General features: G+C 46.5%; 1 protein-coding gene across 6 annotated transcripts; it reads left to right on the forward strand.

The window, feature by feature from the left end:
• Nucleotides 1-11: 11 nt before the first annotated feature.
• DRC7 (dynein regulatory complex subunit 7) lies at nt 12-16,680 on the forward strand. 6 transcript variants are annotated; one of them, XM_071814284.1, is made up of 18 exons: nt 12-694; nt 2,346-2,508; nt 2,923-3,097; nt 3,992-4,117; nt 5,310-5,504; nt 5,813-5,971; nt 6,284-6,502; nt 7,215-7,343; nt 8,274-8,349; nt 8,868-8,996; nt 9,850-9,978; nt 10,630-10,856; nt 11,717-11,932; nt 12,746-12,853; nt 13,959-14,069; nt 15,074-15,268; nt 15,802-15,941; nt 16,086-16,680. In XM_071814284.1, the coding sequence occupies exons 2-18, from the start codon at nt 2,363-2,365 to the stop codon at nt 16,174-16,176; spliced, it is 2,571 nt and encodes an 856-aa protein (XP_071670385.1). In that variant the 5' UTR covers nt 12-694; nt 2,346-2,362; the 3' UTR covers nt 16,177-16,680. The 6 variants fall into 6 exon arrangements, with proteins under 6 accessions (XP_071670385.1, XP_071670387.1, XP_071670388.1 ...); XM_065848092.2 differs by lacking the exon at nt 12-694 and adding an exon at nt 1,090-1,228; XM_071814286.1 differs by lacking the exons at nt 12-694; nt 8,868-8,996 and adding an exon at nt 1,089-1,228.
• The last annotated feature ends 1,395 nt before the right edge of the window (nt 16,681-18,075 follow it).

Raw genomic sequence — 18,075 nt, forward strand, 5'->3', positions numbered from 1 at the left:
TCCGCGATTGCACAAGAGCCAGCTGAGCATCCTTCAGTGACGGACGGGGAGGAAAGTCCATCCTCCGGCATAGATGGCCCTTTCGATTAGCCGGTGGCCTGGGAACACTGACCCAATTCACAGCCTCGATGGGTTCCCAAACAGGGGGCATATCTGCAAAATCCCCGGGAATATGGGGTTTCGTGCATCCGACTGGTTTCGTGGTACCTGCTTTTGACGCAGCAATAATGAGATACCACAGCGGCACACGCGAAGGCCAGATAACTGTACTAAACATGCGTGGTTTTGCAACCACAAGGTACATTGGCTTTGGCATTTTTTTAGTGACTTCTGGCATCTAAGATTTGGTGAGAAGTACTGGTGGGAGATGGAGGAATGGGGGCATGATCCTGTCATGCTTTGTTTGGGAAACAGTAACCAGCTGCAAATAGCAGCAATCACTCAAAGTGATGCTTCTTGATATATATATTGACTATGTGTATCCTCAGAGCTTTCATTGCTACAGTCACCATAACATAGGAGCAAATGTGAAAGTATATCCATCCATTTTTTTTTTCCTAAGCACAATGAGAAACAGAAAAACAAAGTGTTTAGCACCTGACCCTGCTTACAGCCTAATGAACGAGCAATAAAGAAATAAAAAAAAAAAGAAGAAAAAAAAGGCCTCCTGCCATCACCTCCTGCCAGCTCTTGGGTGAGGAAGCTACGCTTTCCAATGTGTATTTTACAAAGCAATTAATGGGGAGAGAAGCTTTCAGAGTTGCTTAGAGATGCAAAGGCAGTGCAGCTCCACAGGCTCAGAAAGCAACAAAAAGATGAGGAATGTGGCGGGGAGGGGGCTTTTTTATGTGTTTTGTAGTGTGTGTGGTTTTTTATTGTTTTTGTTTTCTAAGGGCAGCCTTTCTGTCTCCAGGAGCCGGTGGCGAAGCCGCCCTGCTGGGCAGGGCTTGGCTGCTTCCCCCTCATTTCGCCCAAAAATCTTTTGGACGGAGGGGGCTGCCTTCTCTCCGGGGCGGGTGTCGGGAGCTCTCAGGGCGTGGCGGGCTGGGGCACCTGAGGAGCCCCCGAGGGCATGGGGCAGCCAGGGTGTGTGGGGTGGCAGGAGACCCTGCGGGTAAGCCCCGGCGGTAGGGCAGGGGGAGGCCGCAGCCCCCGCCCCGGCTCCAGGCGGCCCTGCGGCGGGCGTTGCCATGGTGCGCGGGCCGGCAGCAACGGCGAGGCGGAGGCGGTGAGGCCGGGGAGGCGGCGGGAGGGCAGGGGAGCTGCGGCTGCACCCGGCCCGGCCTTGAGCCGCGGGGCTGAAGGGGTGGCGGGGGCGGGGGGCTGCCGGGGTGGTGCAGGGGCCGGGGTGCGGTGCTGGGGCCAGGGACACCCGCTGCCCCGCAACCGCGGTGCAAGGTCTGTGCCTCCTTCCTGCTGTCCGCTCCTCACAGGGTCAGCCTGACCGGAGGGAGGGGAAAACAAACAGCCCCCCGCCTCCCTGAGATGTAAATAAATAATATAAACAGCCCTCTGTCCTTGGAGGTTGCTGGCTCTGCTGAAAAACATCCCCTCCTTCCAAGGCCCCTGCGCAGCCGGCCGGGCCGGGTGCAGCCCGCGGGCTCGGGCCATCGGCAGGTGCCCATGTAGGAAACAATTGCCTTGGCAGTTTAATAGTCCCGGGCAGGATCTCTCAGCAAAGCATATTTTATTAACGATTTTGCAAGACCGGGTGTGCTGCCTAAAGGCAGGCACATGGAATAGGGTGAAAAGCCCCTGCTTATATCCACTCCGCCCCCCAAATCCCAGCCGCAAATTCCCTCCGCTGTTCCCCATTTGTTGGGTACATCAGGGTTTACAGACTACCCAACGCCTGCCTCAGTTTACATATTTCATTTATCTAATTCTAACAATCCCCTTCCCCTTATCAATCTATTTAAAATATGGATTCCTGGCTCTTTGGCCATCCTTCCCCCTAGATTAACTTTTTTAAAATACAGTAATCAGTTTGCATTCTGGAATTAGTTTGAAGAGACTTTGTTTTACATTAAGGATTCATAGTCTGATGTCTCTCAGTCCTTCCCCCTCGCTGGGGTCAGGTGCCAGATCAGTTGTAAAAACAACACTCCTTCAATGGCTCCTTAGATCCCCCAGGCTCGAGCTGCCCAGGAACATGCAGCCACTTATTTCCCAAGCCCAGCCCGAGCTCACATTCGGTGCTCACTCTTTACTGTTGCAGAAATGGGAATTGTGCTTTTGGCTGCCTGAGCCATGCTCTTGTACTAAATCACCGTGGCCAGAATGCAAGTGTTGCTGTATATCTGGGTCCCACCCCTGAATTCACCCTGGTGTGTGCATTTCTGTAGTGACAGGAGGAGGCAGAATGGAGGTCCTGGAGGAGCACGAAGAAGAGCAGGAAGAAGAGGAGCAAAAAGACAAAGAGCTGAAGCCTTTGGAGATCAGTGATAAACTCGAGGACTTGAAGACAAAGGAGTCTGTGGAGCAAGTCTGTGTCCCAAGCGATGTACCGTAAGTCGTGTGTCTGTCAGTTACTGGCATGAGCAGAGACGATCCCTTTGGGGTCCACAGGGAGATTGCACGTGTGTGGATGGCACATATGGTCCTCTTGCATGGGGAGCAGAGTGAATGAGTTTCATGTGCCTTGTGTATTTGTCTGAGAGTGGGCACGTGTCAGTAAGATTTGCTTCATATGCATTCATTCAGTGCTGTGTCACGACACTATATAAAGATCCCCTGAGCCTCTGGGAATATGGCAGGTTGCCATCACTCCAGAGAAGCTTGGTTATGCCAGAATCATGTCATTGGATATAATCCCCATTTTTTCCCTGGGAAACAGGGAGTCCTTGCCATGTTTTGATAGCAGATCATCTTTCCCAAATTGCACCCAGCTTATTACCTGTGTTTTTCCTCCTGCCCTGGAAGTGATTTCGACTGGAGCTCCATTGATACGTCTCAGTTACCGTCCTCGTACAAGACAAATTCCCAAAATGAAGAGAAGCTGCTGCACATAGCTGCCCATTTCCTCCAGCAGTATACTCACATCTGCCCTGACCGCAAGCCGCTCTTCCTACACCCGATCAACGAGTGTGGCGTGGAGGTACGAGCTGGTGTGGGGCTGGGCCACAGCGTGGGGGCCACGCGGCTTCTGTAGTGACGAATGCTGGGGAAGGACAGCAGCCCTTCCTGCCCTCCCTCCTGGCCAAAGGGAATGGGAACCCACTTGCTGTGCCCACAGCACCCTGAGCAAGTGCACAGCACCCCAGGAACAACACGGCTGTCCAAACCCACAAGTGCATTGTACTGTGCACATGGTGGTGGTGCCATGTCAGCTGCAGGCAGCTTGCAGCCCTGCAGAGTGACCCTTAGGAAACAGGAACGACCATAAAGGGACATAAAAGAATCATAAAGGGACATAAAAGAAACACATGGAATAGATAAGGATCAGGCTTAGCCACAGGTATGGAGTTTAGAAACAGAGTTAGGTCTTATTCTGAACTTCTCAGAAGTTATAGGGAAGGAAGTAAAAGTGGAAGTTTGTGGTCTGGTTTTAAGACTAAGCCCAAGCTGCGCAACTGTTCTCTAGTTCTGGACTTGATGCTCTCCAAAGCATCTGGAATTGCTACTTTGGACCAGCTTTCCCCAGTATTTATTATGTCCTTAACATGCAAGGCAAAAAATGCTGGCAGATGTAAAAGCTAGAAAAGGCAGTAGCTGTTTGTCTTGCTTGAAAATGAAGAGAAGAACTGGATCAAATCTGTAATGTGTGTGAGATGAGCTTGAAGTTTTAGCCACAGACAAGCAGAGGGCCTCTCAACTCCATGCAGCTTCCATCTCAGAACAGGCAAGGAGGGTTACTGGTGCTGTTCGTATGCTCTGGGGAGGTCCTGAACGTGAGCTGCAGCATCCAGGGTTGGTCAGAGGGGATGGCTTTGGACAGGAGACTCTGCCAAGGCCTCTGTTGGCTAACCAAAGTCGTCTTGTTGCCCTGCAGAAGTTTGTGAGCACAACAGTGAGGCCAACCCTGCTGCCTTATACAGAGCTGTACCACTGGGATGGCTGTGCCAGCTTTGTCGCTGATTACCTCATTATGGAGCCCCTCAAGTCCCCTATCACACCGGTAAGAAAGGGGTTGCAGTCCCGTCAGAACCAGCCCCGTAACAGAAGTGACAGAAGGGCCTCTTGGGAGGATACAACGTGGAAGCCCCAGTGACTGGGATTACAAAGGTCTTTGACCCCTCCATCATCCCCTCATTACTTAGGCAACCCTCAAATTTTCCCAGGCCCTTTACACTCTGTTTGGACCTGTAATCCCAGTTCATGTACAATGCTGTGCCTGTCAAACAATTGAGCACCATTTCAACAAGAGTGGGCCTGGCCCTGCTCTCAGTCACCCCAAGTGATCAGCTGGTCTGCTGCAGGTTGCAATGGCAGACAAGCTTCCCCTCCAAAGGCCATGATGCCTTGGAACAAAGGAGTATATATATATAAAGCTCAGGGGATGATGTCTGACCTCAGTGACTAGTTCTTAGAGGCTCTAAACACTTCTGTCCCAATTTTGGGGATATTTTGCGGTGGCTAAAGAAAGATTTCTGGACTGTCAAGAAGGGATGATGCCAGAGTTGGAGCAAGTTCTTGGTTGGCGTGAATCAGCTAAAGCAAAGGGAGCACAGTCTTTGCTAACAAGGACTGCTGATGCTCTGCAGAGTGCCCCAAACAACCTACATGAGCTCCATGCTAGCTAAGGCTCTCAAGAGGAACTTTGACACTTTGCAGCTACAGAGAATGTATCTCCATTTAGCATACAGAAACTGCCTTGACCGCCGAAGGTGATGTCTGAGATCTGGGAGTAGATTGTCTACGTAGAACCTCTCTATATGCAGTATGTGTGTATTGATCCCTTTCCTTGGTCACTGGTGAGGGCCAGAAGGGAGTATGATCCTTCCTTTCAACTATAATTTAGCTGGTGGGACTTTTGCTTTGAAAGGCTGCAGACAGACCAGCTAGAGGTGAGGTAAGTTCCACTCCAGTGTCGTGCTTAGCATTAGATTTTCAGTAGTTTGATAAGATTTTTCTGCCCATCTCTCCCTATCGTTAAATTTTTTACCAGATTTGGGGGCAGAATTTCCACAGATCACTTTGGAGGGGACTTTTGGTGCCTGTGGCTCACACAGGCATTTTATGTAACAGATTCCCTATGGCTGTAGAGCCCAGGGATATGGGCAATGCCCTTTCGCTCTCCTGCTCTCTGCCTGGTGTATGTTTTAGCTGCACAAGACAAGCTCTGAGCCCACGAATCTCTCTCTTTCAAGCCCAGTTCGCTCTATTCCCCAACCACCATCCTGAAATATCAGCGAGGGAACTGCTTTGACTTCAGCGTGCTGCTGTGCTCCATGCTGATCGGGGCTGGATATGATGCCTATTGTGTGCACGGGTATGCCACCCGTGAGATATGCACCCTGGACGAGACTCTGGAGGAGTGTCCGCTCCTCAGGAAGCCTCAGGAGGTGAGACGTGCAGTGAGCTCTGTCTGTTCATTTCCAGTGAGCTCCACAGCTGAGCTAGGGGAAAAAACTTCAGGCTTACTCTGGGTTTCAGTCTGTATCAAGCAGGGACCTCACCAAAGGGATCTTTTGAGTGGTCTCTTCCATGGTTCCTTACGAGGTCTCTGGCTTCAGTGAATTCCTGCTCCCCAGGCCTAATACTGCAAACTGCCAAGGGATGGGAACTGGGAGGTACCTGTCAGCCATACGTTTTCTCCCTTCTCTTAATCCCTGCTGGGTTTCACAGCAATACCCCACTTTTGTGGATGCAGGTACCAAAAGAGGAGATTAAGAAGTCCAACAAATATAGAATTAAGTCCCCACCAGACTTGCAGAGCAAGTTCGAACTTCAGCAAAAGGCCAAGAAGGCAAAGAAGGCAGAAACTGAAGCTGCTCAAAAGGACAAGGAAAGAGGAGAGGAGGTGGTCATGGTGAGTAAGCAAGGTCCAGCTCACTCTAAACTTCAGGAGCAAATGCTGAGACACAGGTAATAGGTGACCAAAGAAGGGAGGTCACCACACATCACATCAGGGTGATCATGGCCATGTGCACTTGGCCTCTGGGAGCACAGAGGGTGCTGGCACAGGAATAGGTACTGGGTATGTACTGCTTCACTCTTCTGGAGAGTGTTGAGGGCCTGGAAACCTTTAGAAGTGGATAGAGGAGGGAATATGATTGCTTTTGGGTTGGACTAAAGTGGCAATAAAATGGCAATAATTGCAGCTCTGTCCTCTGCACTACAGGAAGTGGAAAAGCCCAAGCGGGACCCTTTGAATGGCTTACGGGTGCATGCCTGGGTTTTGGTTCTGTCTGGGAAGAGAGAGGTGCCTGAGACCTTCTTCATCAACCCCTTCACGGGACACAGCCATGGCACCACGGATGAGCAATTCCTTGGGATTGAGAGCGTCTGGAACCACAGGAACTACTGGGTGAACATGCAGGACTGCTGGAACGGCTGCAAGGTAATGAGCCCTTAAGCACCCTGTGCCTGGGAGGGACAGTTGGGCTTACAGGAGTCCTGGGGAAGTCCAGGATCAGTGGTGATCCCAGTTCTCACTTACCATTCTCTGTGTTGTCTCTGGTCATGTTGCTCTGGTTACATAGACTCCTGAACTACTCCAGGACATCCCAGATCCTGAGCTAGGAAATATGTATCACACTTGTTAAGCATGACAGTGTTAGAATATCAGCTTTTAAGGCTGGCTGGACACCCATTCTCTCAAGCAACAGGTTTTAAGGCAGAGGATATTTTGAACCTGTCAAGCATGGCTCAAGGCAGGAAAGATCTTGATTAGGCCCTTCCCACACTTCAGCTAGTCCCCAGCTGATGTAAAGTTTGGGAGGGGAGGATCTGAGTCAGAGTGTTAGGCCTGTGTGGATGACCCTGACGCCGTGCGTGCCCTGAGGAAGGAGGCAGAAGCATTTCCAGCAACTTCCTATTATCTGTGGCAGAGGCACCGTGAGGAAAAGGGTCTATAGCCGCCTAGGCACAGGGGCAGTCTTTAGGGTCTCACCAGTCAGCCTCACTGAGATCCAGAGTCTGTCTAGAGTCCTTTAATTCTCTGACACCCAGCTGGGTCCACGGCACTGCAGAGGTGCAGGAGCAGCGTTCAGTTTAGTGTCAGGCCCTTGAGAGTGCTCCGTAGTTAATTGGGTTTCTTCTGTTTGGCTTAGGATCTCGTCTTCGACTTGAGTGACAATATCCGCTGGGAGGTTATGCTTTCGGGGAGCAACAAGCCTCATCAGCTGCTCCCAGATGCAGAGCAGAAAAATGAGTTGCCTGACAATGACATGGATGACATGGTGAGTGACCCAAATGATGGCTGTCCCGCGGTGGGGATGCTGAATCCAACTGGTGTGTTTGTAGGCCTGCTCATGTCTGCCTGCCTGCTGCCCTCTCCAGGTCAGATCAGTATTGCTCTTGCTAAGTCGTGGTTTGCACTTTAGATTCCTTCTCAATCTTGAATAGTTCTGATGCTTTTTGAAGCAAGACCCCAGGTGGTACTTCTGGTGTCCTAAGTGGCGAGGGATGTCCGTGGGCCTCCAGTGCATTGACCCTTGGGATGAAATAATTAAAAAAAATACAACCCAAACTGAACTTTTTCTGGATACTCTTTCTCTGCTGGTCAGCGCCCTGTTCTCCTGACTGCCAAATGGAGTTACCAGCCAAATGTAAAAATAATGTGTGTACTCTTATATAGCAAAAAATGTTGTGTACTGGAAGCAAAAATGGTATGTTGTCCTGGTGGGAGAACACTGTGATAAAGCAGGCATTGCACCAGCACAGCAGGATGGGGTAACACCAGTAACAGGGCATTCCCTCCTGTTACCTGCTCTCCTCAGCCTGTGCCCATAACAGGGGAGCAAAGCACTTTCCAAGGTCTACAGAAAATAAGCTGGTCATTAGTTTGAATGATGATTGTCACCTTCATCCCCTGTCCAGCGTGACTGTCAGCCAAAAGAAGAGAATTTCGTTAGTCTCGAGAAGGGATGTGCTAGTGAGAGTGTGGGGATGTAGTAAAGTTCTCATTCTATGTAAGCTGTAGTGTGCTGCTTACCTCTGTCCTCGGGCTGTGTGTGACCGACACAGCTCTCATAACTCTGCCACCGTGTTCCCCAGGACCCGTGCAGCTTTGCACAAAGCTGAACTCTGATTGCTGCACTGCATCCTCTAGAACCAAAGTGCCTCCTGGGAGAAGCTTTCAAAAATGCAAATCTCTGCTTCTGTTTCAGCAAGAACCAGAAGATAAAAACAGGAGTTTTGACATGCCACCATCATGGGTAGACCCAATTCAGATATCTCCCAGAGGTATTTGTTCTTCCTTTGCCTTTTGCTTGCCCCTCAACTAAACTTTTACTGGATTTTAAATGTTGGTTTATCTCACTCAAGAGTTCTCCCTTCAGGATGGACAAGGTACAGCAGTGAAGTGCAGTAGGTGAAGGTCTGAATGCTGCCCCTCAGGACATGGTCCCGTCCTGGGTGGGAACCCCTCTGCAGACACACACACACCCCTGCCCTGTGTTTTCCTGCTAGCTGAATGATTTTGCCCAGGATGGATTTGCTGTTACTGCTATGCACAATGGAGTGCCCCCGCATTATCAAATATCTGCTTTGGGAAATAAAAGAGTTATTATACTATTATAACATTAAAGTGCAACAAACAGGGTTTGAGCAGCTTTACTGGGAGCTGAATGCAATCAAAAAATGTCTGGTTTTCCTTATACCTTATGCCCTTATACCATGGTTTTCTCACTCTAGAATTCTTTTTTTTCTGGGGCTGAATACAAGGGAGTCAATTTTTCTGACACCTCTCTTACCCACTGCAGAGTTTGAGACCCGCTGTTGCCAGGGGACGAAGGTGACTCTGTACAAGAAAGCAAAGCTGGAGAAATGGGCACCATACCTTAATGAAAATGGGCTGGTAAAACGCCTCACCATCTATGCAGATGCAGAGTGTAAGAGGGATGAGTGAACACACTCGATTCACTGAGCAAATGCAGCCTGGGATGTGCTGATGGGAAGGGGGAGGTGGTTCCCTTTCTGCCAGAGTCTCTGTAATGCTTTCTCATCCTCCTTTCACATTTGTGGGGGACTTGTCTACCACATCTTCAAATGCTTCACCGCACTCACTGTCTTGACAAGACCCAGAACTTTCCAGCACTGCTAGGGTTTCCTGTCAGAGTTTGAATCTGTTTAATACCCCAAGGATGTGGCTGTTCCGTGTCATAGGTCACCTGCTTGGATTTTCAGTCTTCAAAGAAATGGAAGGCTGGTTTAAATTGATCTAATAGCATTGCTATTCCTACTGGTGTCGACAGGAGCCATAGAAAGGGGCAGCTAAGAACTGTGGAGATTTCTGTACTCTGAAGCGTTATTCTTTAACAGCTAGTCCAAGAAACTGTGCAGATTCCTAACTGGACATACAGTGTCCTGTCCTCAGCCCTCCTGGGTAGTGCAATGCCCCCACCTCATTTCCCTTCCCTTCACTCTCGACACTATCATTAAGTATTTGGCATGGAATTTCTCTCGCCTAAACATAACCATCTGCTGTGCCACCTCCTCTCCCTGAGCTGATTCCTTTAATTCTTGTAGATGGAGAGGAATAAACCCTCCTGAAGTGTAATTAATCTACTCAAATGTAGATTAGGATTCATCTACAAAATGCCCCTATGCCCAGGGGCAATTCCAGTGACTGTATGATGTATCAGGAGCACAGGGTGCTTGCACTGACACTGAAAACTCATCAGATGAATCTTGCCACCTCCAACAGTGTGACCTAAGGTTGTGCAACGGTTTGTCTCCTGCCAGGTTCTGAAGTAGTGGAGGTGAAGGAGTGGTTCACAAACCGAGAAGACATGTTGGATTTGAGAGAAGTGAATAAACAAACACAGCTGACCACAGACTATTTCAGCCCAGGACACCGCTTCCATCTTAAAGGTATTTCAGCTCATCTGAGCAGCCACTGCAGTTGATGGGACTTCATGTGAATTCCCTGTAGCAGTGGCAAAAGCCCGAAGGTGGGGGGGTTGCAAACTTCTGGGATGAATTGCCTTGATAAGTACGGTCTCCCGTGGGGAGAGCAGTGAATTGGGTTGTTGGCTTCCAGACCTGGACGGTGCTCGCCCCCCAGCATAACAGAAGAAAAATACATACCTATCACATATATAGGCTGATATCATTTACTTCTACCAACAGAGGTGATAGAAGTAGAAACTTTCTCCTAGGGATTGTGTTTGGTCTCTCAGTATTATGCAGCTGGGAGAGAGAAAGCCCTGCATCAGATCTGTTGCTCAAGCAGCATTTCAGCTCGAGAGCCTGCACCCACCCCTGGTTTGGGAAGAGCAGGGTCCAGGCTCTGCTTACTATTGCCTTGCTGTGTGAGGAAGGCAGTGTCCCTGCAAAACTGTCCTGCTGTCTTTAGGCACATTGGTGCACAGCAGTGAGGAGGTAACATTCCCATCTTACACTCTTCTGTGCATTTGACTTATTGGCTGCTGAAGAAAATGAGACTTCCTCTGGACACAGCTGTGCTCACCATATTGTGGTTGCTAACTATGAAAATTTATGCAATCTCTTTTGTGTCCTTAGCTCACACCTACGTGTGGCTGGAACCAGAGACTGAAAATACAATGGAGTTTTACAACGAGGCGCGAGTTGATGGCCTCCAGAAACGTGTCTGCAGTGCTATGGAGATGACAGAGTACTTTGTGGGGCGGGATGACTTCCTGCACGTCCGGTACACGGAGTTTGGCAAAAGAGGAAAGAAAGTACTCTTGGCTGGCATGAGAGCTGACGCTAACGCCCGGCCTATAGTGGTACGGCCAGGACAGAAACAGAAAAATATCTGTCACTCTGATATTTATACTATGCAAAACATACTGCCTAGGGCTTTAGGTTCATTTTCAGTGGGCATGGCCAAGGCAAAACTCCAAATGAGGCATCCAAGCCTTGTTCAGCTGCTGTGTCTCACAGTTGCTTGCCTGACAGAGAGCTGCAGTGTGGCCAGTTGTCACGAACTGCATTGAGCAGCTAGAATGAAACTGGGGAACTAAGACTTGGAAAATGTGTGTCAGAGGAAAGAAAAAAGTTTGACTATGATTTTGAAACGAAATATTCACAAGACTCAAAACTAGTGAAATTATTTCACGTTCTGACCCCAAACTAATAATGTTTTAGGTTCCTCATGAAGTGTCCCATCACTCTGATTTGTTACAAGCAGGTAATCTACCTCTTCATCTAGTCAGGTCTGATTTAGAGAACAGAAGATGGAGCAAATCCGACACTGGCAGTATGGCTCAAACACTTTACCTGCCAAGACAGAGCCATGCAGTGCCCTGCCTTTGGACCAGCACCCAACATGCTCCTGTTTCCTTCCCTATGTTGGGGAATGTAGGAAACTGTGCCCCAAAATACCTTTCTTCCTGCAGTTCCCTAGGGAGGGATGCGTCCCAAGCTGACAAATAGACTTCTGTATTACTTTAAGCAGTTTTGTGCTTTTTTTTTTTTTTTCCTCAGGCACAGGACAGAACAGTAGGACCATGGGCCAAGAGATGCCACCGTAGTACAGGCAGAGACGGCCAATTTTTGCCTTGGGTTTTTACCCCGCTCTGCAAATCTTGCTGGTTTTCTGTGTTGCCTGGCCTGCTTCCATCTCTTTCTTTTCCCCCCTTATTAGCAAATCAAGGAGTGTTTCCACAGAAACCCAGAAAAACCTGCTGATGAAGATGTAGCAGAACGTATCTTTCTGATCACAGAGGAGATGATCCATCTGACATACCACCTCAAGGATAACTACCTTACTGCCTCACAGAAGGATTTCTTCAAAATACCAGAGGGGGAGATAAGAGGAAGAGAAGACGTCATGACCCCAGACATGTGTATCACATACCAGGTATGGAGAAAAACTAGTTACATCTTGAAGATTTCTAGATCACAATACACAAAGGAAGGTGGCAAGATTCGTGGCAGAGAAGTTGAAATGTCCTCTGCTGTTCTCGCTTGGAGATCCAGCAGAGAAGCAGATGTCCTGGATTCTAGCTCCAGTTCTGCCATGGACCTATTAGGTCACATCATTGCTTAAATCTCCCAGTTCACCCTGCAGATGCAGAGCAAGATGCTGAGACTTCATGCAGTGCTGATAGATAGATAGCCTTAAGTAAAAGATACATAAAGAAAACCAAACAACAGAGTAGAGTGCTGTCATTAAGCCAAATTCTGGCTTTGGGGAAGGGGCGAGTGTTACTCCAGTAACATCACTGATGTGAGTCTAATCAGGAGCAGCAGTCTACCAGTAAATTCTGGAGTGGTGCTACACAATTACACTGAGGGAAAATCAAAGAGAGATTGCAAATCCAGGATTTTTTATGTTATGCAAGTTACTTTAAGTTTCTCTCTCCCATTGAGAATACACAGACTGCAATCGCTGGAGTGCCACCCTTTCATCTCTAACAATGCAGAACTGGTTCCAACCATATAACAGCAGCATTGGCAAAGTACAGGACATTCCATTTGGCTTAAGTTACTGATGGATCCAAAGTGGAAATGAAGCCTAATAAACTGTTGCCAATGGGTTAGATGTTCCCATGGTGGAAATCAATGTCACTATATTGACGATAGCGGAATTGTGCCAATTTCTGTTAGCAGAGTATCTGCTCCCGTGCACCCAGAGAGCACTTCTGTCTTTCAGTAGTTTATCTGCTTCCAGGCGGGGTTCTCTAAGGAAGAAAAGCTGGTCCATCTGTACAAAATGTTGCAGGAGCTAATAGAGGTGGAGAAGCAGCTGAAGGAAGAAGTGCGGCGATCTGAAGCAGAGGTAACAGGGAGGTGTCCATGCTCTTGTCAGAGTTGGTCAGGCATGGAAATGGTTTCAGTTGACTGGTTGCCAAAGCATCCTCAGAATAAGCTGTGATAAAAATAAAACTCTGGTGTCACAAAGCTGGTCTCTATGCTGAATTATCAAGCTTGTAACCCAGCCACTATTCAGTAAAGATGTAGCTTTAATATATTTATGGAGAGTCACACACTTTCCAGCTCCTGCGCTTACTCTTCATTCTCAAGTAGGAAGACAGTTTCACAGAGCAAGTAATAGTGTATGAGTTGGGGCATCTAGAAATATATCTGCCTTTTGCCTGGGAACAAGACCAAAAAGAAAGGATATTGTATGTCATGCTGTATCTGGTTGCTAGGCATTTCCTGAAAGTCCTATCCGAAATATTGAAGTGACTTTTTGTGAGAGCAACTGTAGGGAAATACTTAATAAAACACGTTGCTTGTACTGCTAATCACACTGTGACCAGTGTAACAAATCCATGTTCTCAGAAGTCTTTGTAATTACTTGATGATACATACAACCATTCTAGCAGATGGAGGCAAAGCTATTGGATTTTACCTTTTAAATGTTTTTGTGAGGAAGAATTGCTCCTAAAGGAGCTGGTGAGGAAGAGCTCAACTATATTAGCCCAGAATATGAGTAATATTAAGAACATTTTTTTTTTCAGAAATTTGAAGCTAGTTAACTGGGACCTCATGAACTACCTTTCCAAGTTTCTCAATCTTGATGTATCAAGAGATAAAATATTCACATTGCTTGTGCTGTATATCCTGTTAAGGCAAAGAATAAGTTAAAGCTATCCGTGCAATTTCAAAAATAGTGGCAAGACTATGACTCCAGAGGAGCTTTCTTAACAGATAATATCAATAACTGTGTTCAAGAATTTCATACAGAGCAGAAATCTGAAAATAAGACCACAATTGGCTTCATCTATCAGCAGGATATGAACATATTTGTATAGATTTTCTATAGTTAACCTTATGCTACAGTTCTTGTATGCAGCATCTGCTCTGTTAGCTGGTCAAGCATGTAAAGTATTGTCATTTTGTGGGAAAGCTAAGGAGTCTTTCTTCTGATTTTTTTGAAGGTCTTAAACATTTTGAAGACCCGTGAGAATGAAGAAAATTCCATTAAATTGTTAGTTTCAATTTATGATACAGAGAGGAATGAAAAGAGAAGACAAGAGTATGAAGCCATGGTAGGTAGACTTCAGTAATCCCAGTCTTTATTACATATACACAAAGAGATCCAGAGTAAGCTTTTTCTATCTGAATTATCTCGGAAGAGCTTTTAGCATCATTAAAATATACTCAGCCAAATCCCCAACAGGTGTAAATCAGCACAGCTTCAATTGACTTTGCATGAGAAGATGATCATGCTATGACCTTCTGACTTTCTGGAAAAACTCATATCATTGAGAAATATTATTGGTTTGTTTTATTTTGCTTAGTTAATAAATAAAATTATTATAAAGGATTAGTTTATAATAGGGAGCATGATAAGGGAATCCAAGCTGTATCTTTCTAGCCAGGGCTCATTTTGTTAGGCAAATATGGACTTCTTTGGTTTTCATTATCACTTGCAAAGCCAATTTTGTTCCAGGATCTCTGTTGAGGAATTAATACCTTATGAATGTTCTGGACAAATGCAAAAAGCTTTAAGAATAATTACTTGCAATTTTTCAAGATCTCAAAGATGCTTCATCCAAATGATTTTTAGACTGACCTTTTCTGAATAGAGAGGTTATAAAAGGTGATAGTAGGTTTTACAGGCCAGACTTCTGGTGTGTAACACAAATAGGGGCAAAGATCCAAGAACCAGCTATTTGCCAGCCTAGATGGTGGTATCACTCAAAATACCCTGTGCTAATCTCTTTCTGTTAAAATACAAGTTCATTTTGTAGAACCCTCAGTGGACAGGACATTTTGTGTAAGAGATGTCTCTGCAATCAAGGAAATTATGAGAAATGTGAAAAAGGATGATGGAAATAAACTACAGAATAAACACCTCATTGGGGAAGGGTTGGTATGCAGAGCTAATGCAAAGCAGTAGTTTTGATCAAACTATAGGAAAAAGAAACATCATTTCCTTGCTGGTTGGGAGGGGGATATTTTTGGCCTTGAGTTTTATTTTGCCTTATCACAGGGTGTTTGGGGAAGCAGGTAAATGGGACCGTGACTCTCTCTGTCCTTCCCCCTCCAGAAGAAGAGCAGGGAGGATGATCTCCTGGGACAAGAGGGACAGGATCTGGATTACTTGGCACCTTTCCTTCTTCAAACTGGAAACACAGAGAAAATGACCAAGGCACAGGCCCTGCGCCTCAGAAATGACTGCCTGGCTGATTTGAAGCAGCGCCTCGTTAATAAAGCCAACATCATCCAGGCTCGCTTTGATAAGGTATCACCAGCCTTGCTCTGGGATGTGTTGTTGCTGGAGTCTCTTCTGCAGAGGCAGGAGGGTAACACATCTCGTTGTGGCAGCAGGCAAGAGAGAAACCTCCTTTGATTACTTTAAGAGATCCATAAACATGCCTGTATATGTGTGGTGTGGTTGGGTTTTTCTTTGTTTGTTTGTTTGGTTGTTTTTTTAATGTCTTTAGCATGTGAAGGTCAAAGCTCAAAATAGCTTCAGGGTGAAATTTAGTTCCTGTCTCAATCAGAGCTGATTTGGCTCTCCAGTGCTTCTCGACTACAGTGAGGCAACTCATTCAGGTTTTGCTGCCTTTTGCCGTTCCACATTTTGGTTCCCCTTGTTTTCTCACTCTGTGAGATCTTATTTCAAACGTATTGCCTCCTGTGAAAAGAAGCCAGCTCTGATTTATGGTTTCCTTCATCTCAGCTCCCTGAACTTTTGAGTTGCACTTTGGTGTGCTCTTGCTCCTCGCTCTCCTCTCTGTTACCCTGACTTCTGGTTGTTCGTTCCCCTAACAGGCGGTGGAAGAGCTGCAGAAGAAAGATGAGTGGTTCCAGGAAAACCAGGATAAGCTCAGCGAAGAGGAAGAGGAGGAATTCCTCACCCGTTACTCTGAAACCACGTTCCTTATCCACATTCTATCGCTGAGGCTCAGGAGGTATTGGGAACAACTGCCTGAGGACAGTGTCCAGGGGAGGGCTACAGGTCACCCCCCAGGAACTCGGCACCGAAGCTGTTCTGTAAAACATTCTACTCAATGTCCCGCTGCAGTTTTCCGCTGACATCCCCCTTCTTGTTTTAGGGAAAAGGAAACAGCACCACAGAAATACCTTGCTCTGGAAGAGAAGCTGCGCAAGGATCCTCGCTTCGCTCAGCACCTCAGTCACGCCTGACTTTACTCCTTCACACCAGACACTGGAAATTGGTGCAGACGCCTGTTAGACGCAGCCTGGAAAAAGCATGGAAAGGTTTACCTACTTTCCTGCAGCAAATCTTTTATTATGATCAGATTAATGGAGATTTTAATGAACTTGTAGAATTCTGCTTTTTCTTTTCCTTCTCTTCTGTTTTAAGGCCCATCTACAATTTCATCAATTGTCTTCTCATGCAATTCCATCATGTTTGAGACTGAAGTCTGATTGAGACCTGGGTTTTAAGGTCTGCTTCAGAAGTTGCTATAAATGATGCATGCTGTGTTGCAGGGCTTTTTTTCCCCAAACCTGTGGGAATAACGGTTCTTTTCCAACATAATAATATTTTAGCAAATTTATAATTTGGTTTTATAAGTAGCACCAGCAAAGATTTTGAACTTGTGAGTTCATAACAAATACAAAAATTATTTGACCTCATTTAGAACCACAAAACCCAGAAAGACTAATACACAAACTGACAAACTTTGGATTTTGACATCTTTATTTTTCTTTTTGAATATCTCCACTCTGTGTTCACAAATAAACAGGTAGAAAGTCAAAAGAAATCCAAAAAGCATACAAAATCCAAGAAATTTTAGGTGATTAGGTAGTTTGGTTAATAATAATTCCCCAAAATCCACAAGTGGAAGCCAGTGTGTGTGTGCCATGTATTGATGTTTCTGTAAGTCCCTGAACCTGCTAGGAAGCAATTTATGATGTCACCTATAGTAGATGAGGCACCAGGGACACCTGTGGTGGTTCCACCTACAATTCCCAACTACTACAGTCTTCCAGGAACAACCTCCGATGATCATCTTCAGCAAAAACTATATGGATTGCAGCTCGGGGAAAGCAGAAACCTATTTTGCTGCGATACAGCAGAAGGGACATTACACTTGAAATATAGCATGAACCAGAGCAGATTAATCTCCTTGGTTTGTGGTATCTGTCCATTTTAAGTGTGGTAGATACACTAAAGGGCTTTTACAGAGAAGCCCCTTGCAATTGCCTATTCTATTGCAAGAGTAATTTTCTCTTGTGTTGTTTCTGTTGCATTTCAAGAAGTGAACACAGTGTTAAAAACAGAAGCCACTGTAACTCATCGTGGCTAATCTGAATATCCTAGGTCATTAAAATATACCAAATTATGCTTATAGAGAGTCCATTACTTTAGGTGTCACTTGGGCTCAGAAATGGAGAGCAGAGAATTCAGCGTGTCCTGTGGAGACGGTTGCGGTGTTTGACACCCACCACAGCACATCCCCAAGTCTGCCCAGGCCTCCAGCTCCCAGTTTTGGGGCTCTGAGGTGTTTCACAACAGCACATTCTGTTCCAAGCCATTTGACACAGTAGCAGTGTATTTTACATCATTTCCAAGAGGTCTGCATCCCTCTTTCAACGCTTGGCTAATGTGATGGCCTGGCATAGATAGGCCAGTAGAATAGGAAGCTCAGGAACACCAGGGCTTTCGGGAACTAGCCAAAACCATTTCCAAATCACAAGGACCATAAACTGCTGAAGGACTGAATGACCTCAGGAAACTGGGGAGAAAGGAAACCCCATGGTATCTAAACAGAAATCAATTTAAGCCTGTGGTTATGAACTCATCAGCATTAATTCAACATCAGAAAAAGACATCAGAACAAATTAATTTAAAAATCCTTTTACAGGCACTAGGGACATAGCAGCTGCCAAAAAATCCACTAATAATGTTATCAAGGACGAGCACCAAACTAATTTGATTGCTGCTTTTGATGGAGTAATTGGCCTGAGTGATGGGGAGGAAAGTGCAGAAGCTGCTTGATTTTATCTCAGCCGGGTGGCCCCGGGAGGAAAAATGACCCGAAGCTCTGGCGGGCCCGACTTGCTGGGGTCAGAGGT

Source organism: Patagioenas fasciata, chromosome 13 (assembly GCF_037038585.1).
Source record: "Patagioenas fasciata isolate bPatFas1 chromosome 13, bPatFas1.hap1, whole genome shotgun sequence".
NCBI classification, from domain to species: domain Eukaryota; kingdom Metazoa; phylum Chordata; class Aves; order Columbiformes; family Columbidae; genus Patagioenas; species Patagioenas fasciata.

What these genes read in the sequence shown, in the direction of transcription:
- DRC7 (XM_071814284.1), top strand. Translation starts at nt 2,363, where the DNA reads ATGGAGGTCCTGGAGGAGCACGAAGAAGAGCAGGAAGAAGAGGAGCAA. An exon ending in TGTGTCCCAAGCGATGTACC is followed by an intron (nt 2,509 to 2,922) that starts GTAAGTCGTGTG and finishes CTGCCCTGGAAG; the next exon opens with TGATTTCGACTGGAGCTCCA. An exon ending in AATTCAGATATCTCCCAGAG is followed by an intron (nt 8,350 to 8,867) that starts GTATTTGTTCTT and finishes TACCCACTGCAG; the next exon opens with AGTTTGAGACCCGCTGTTGC.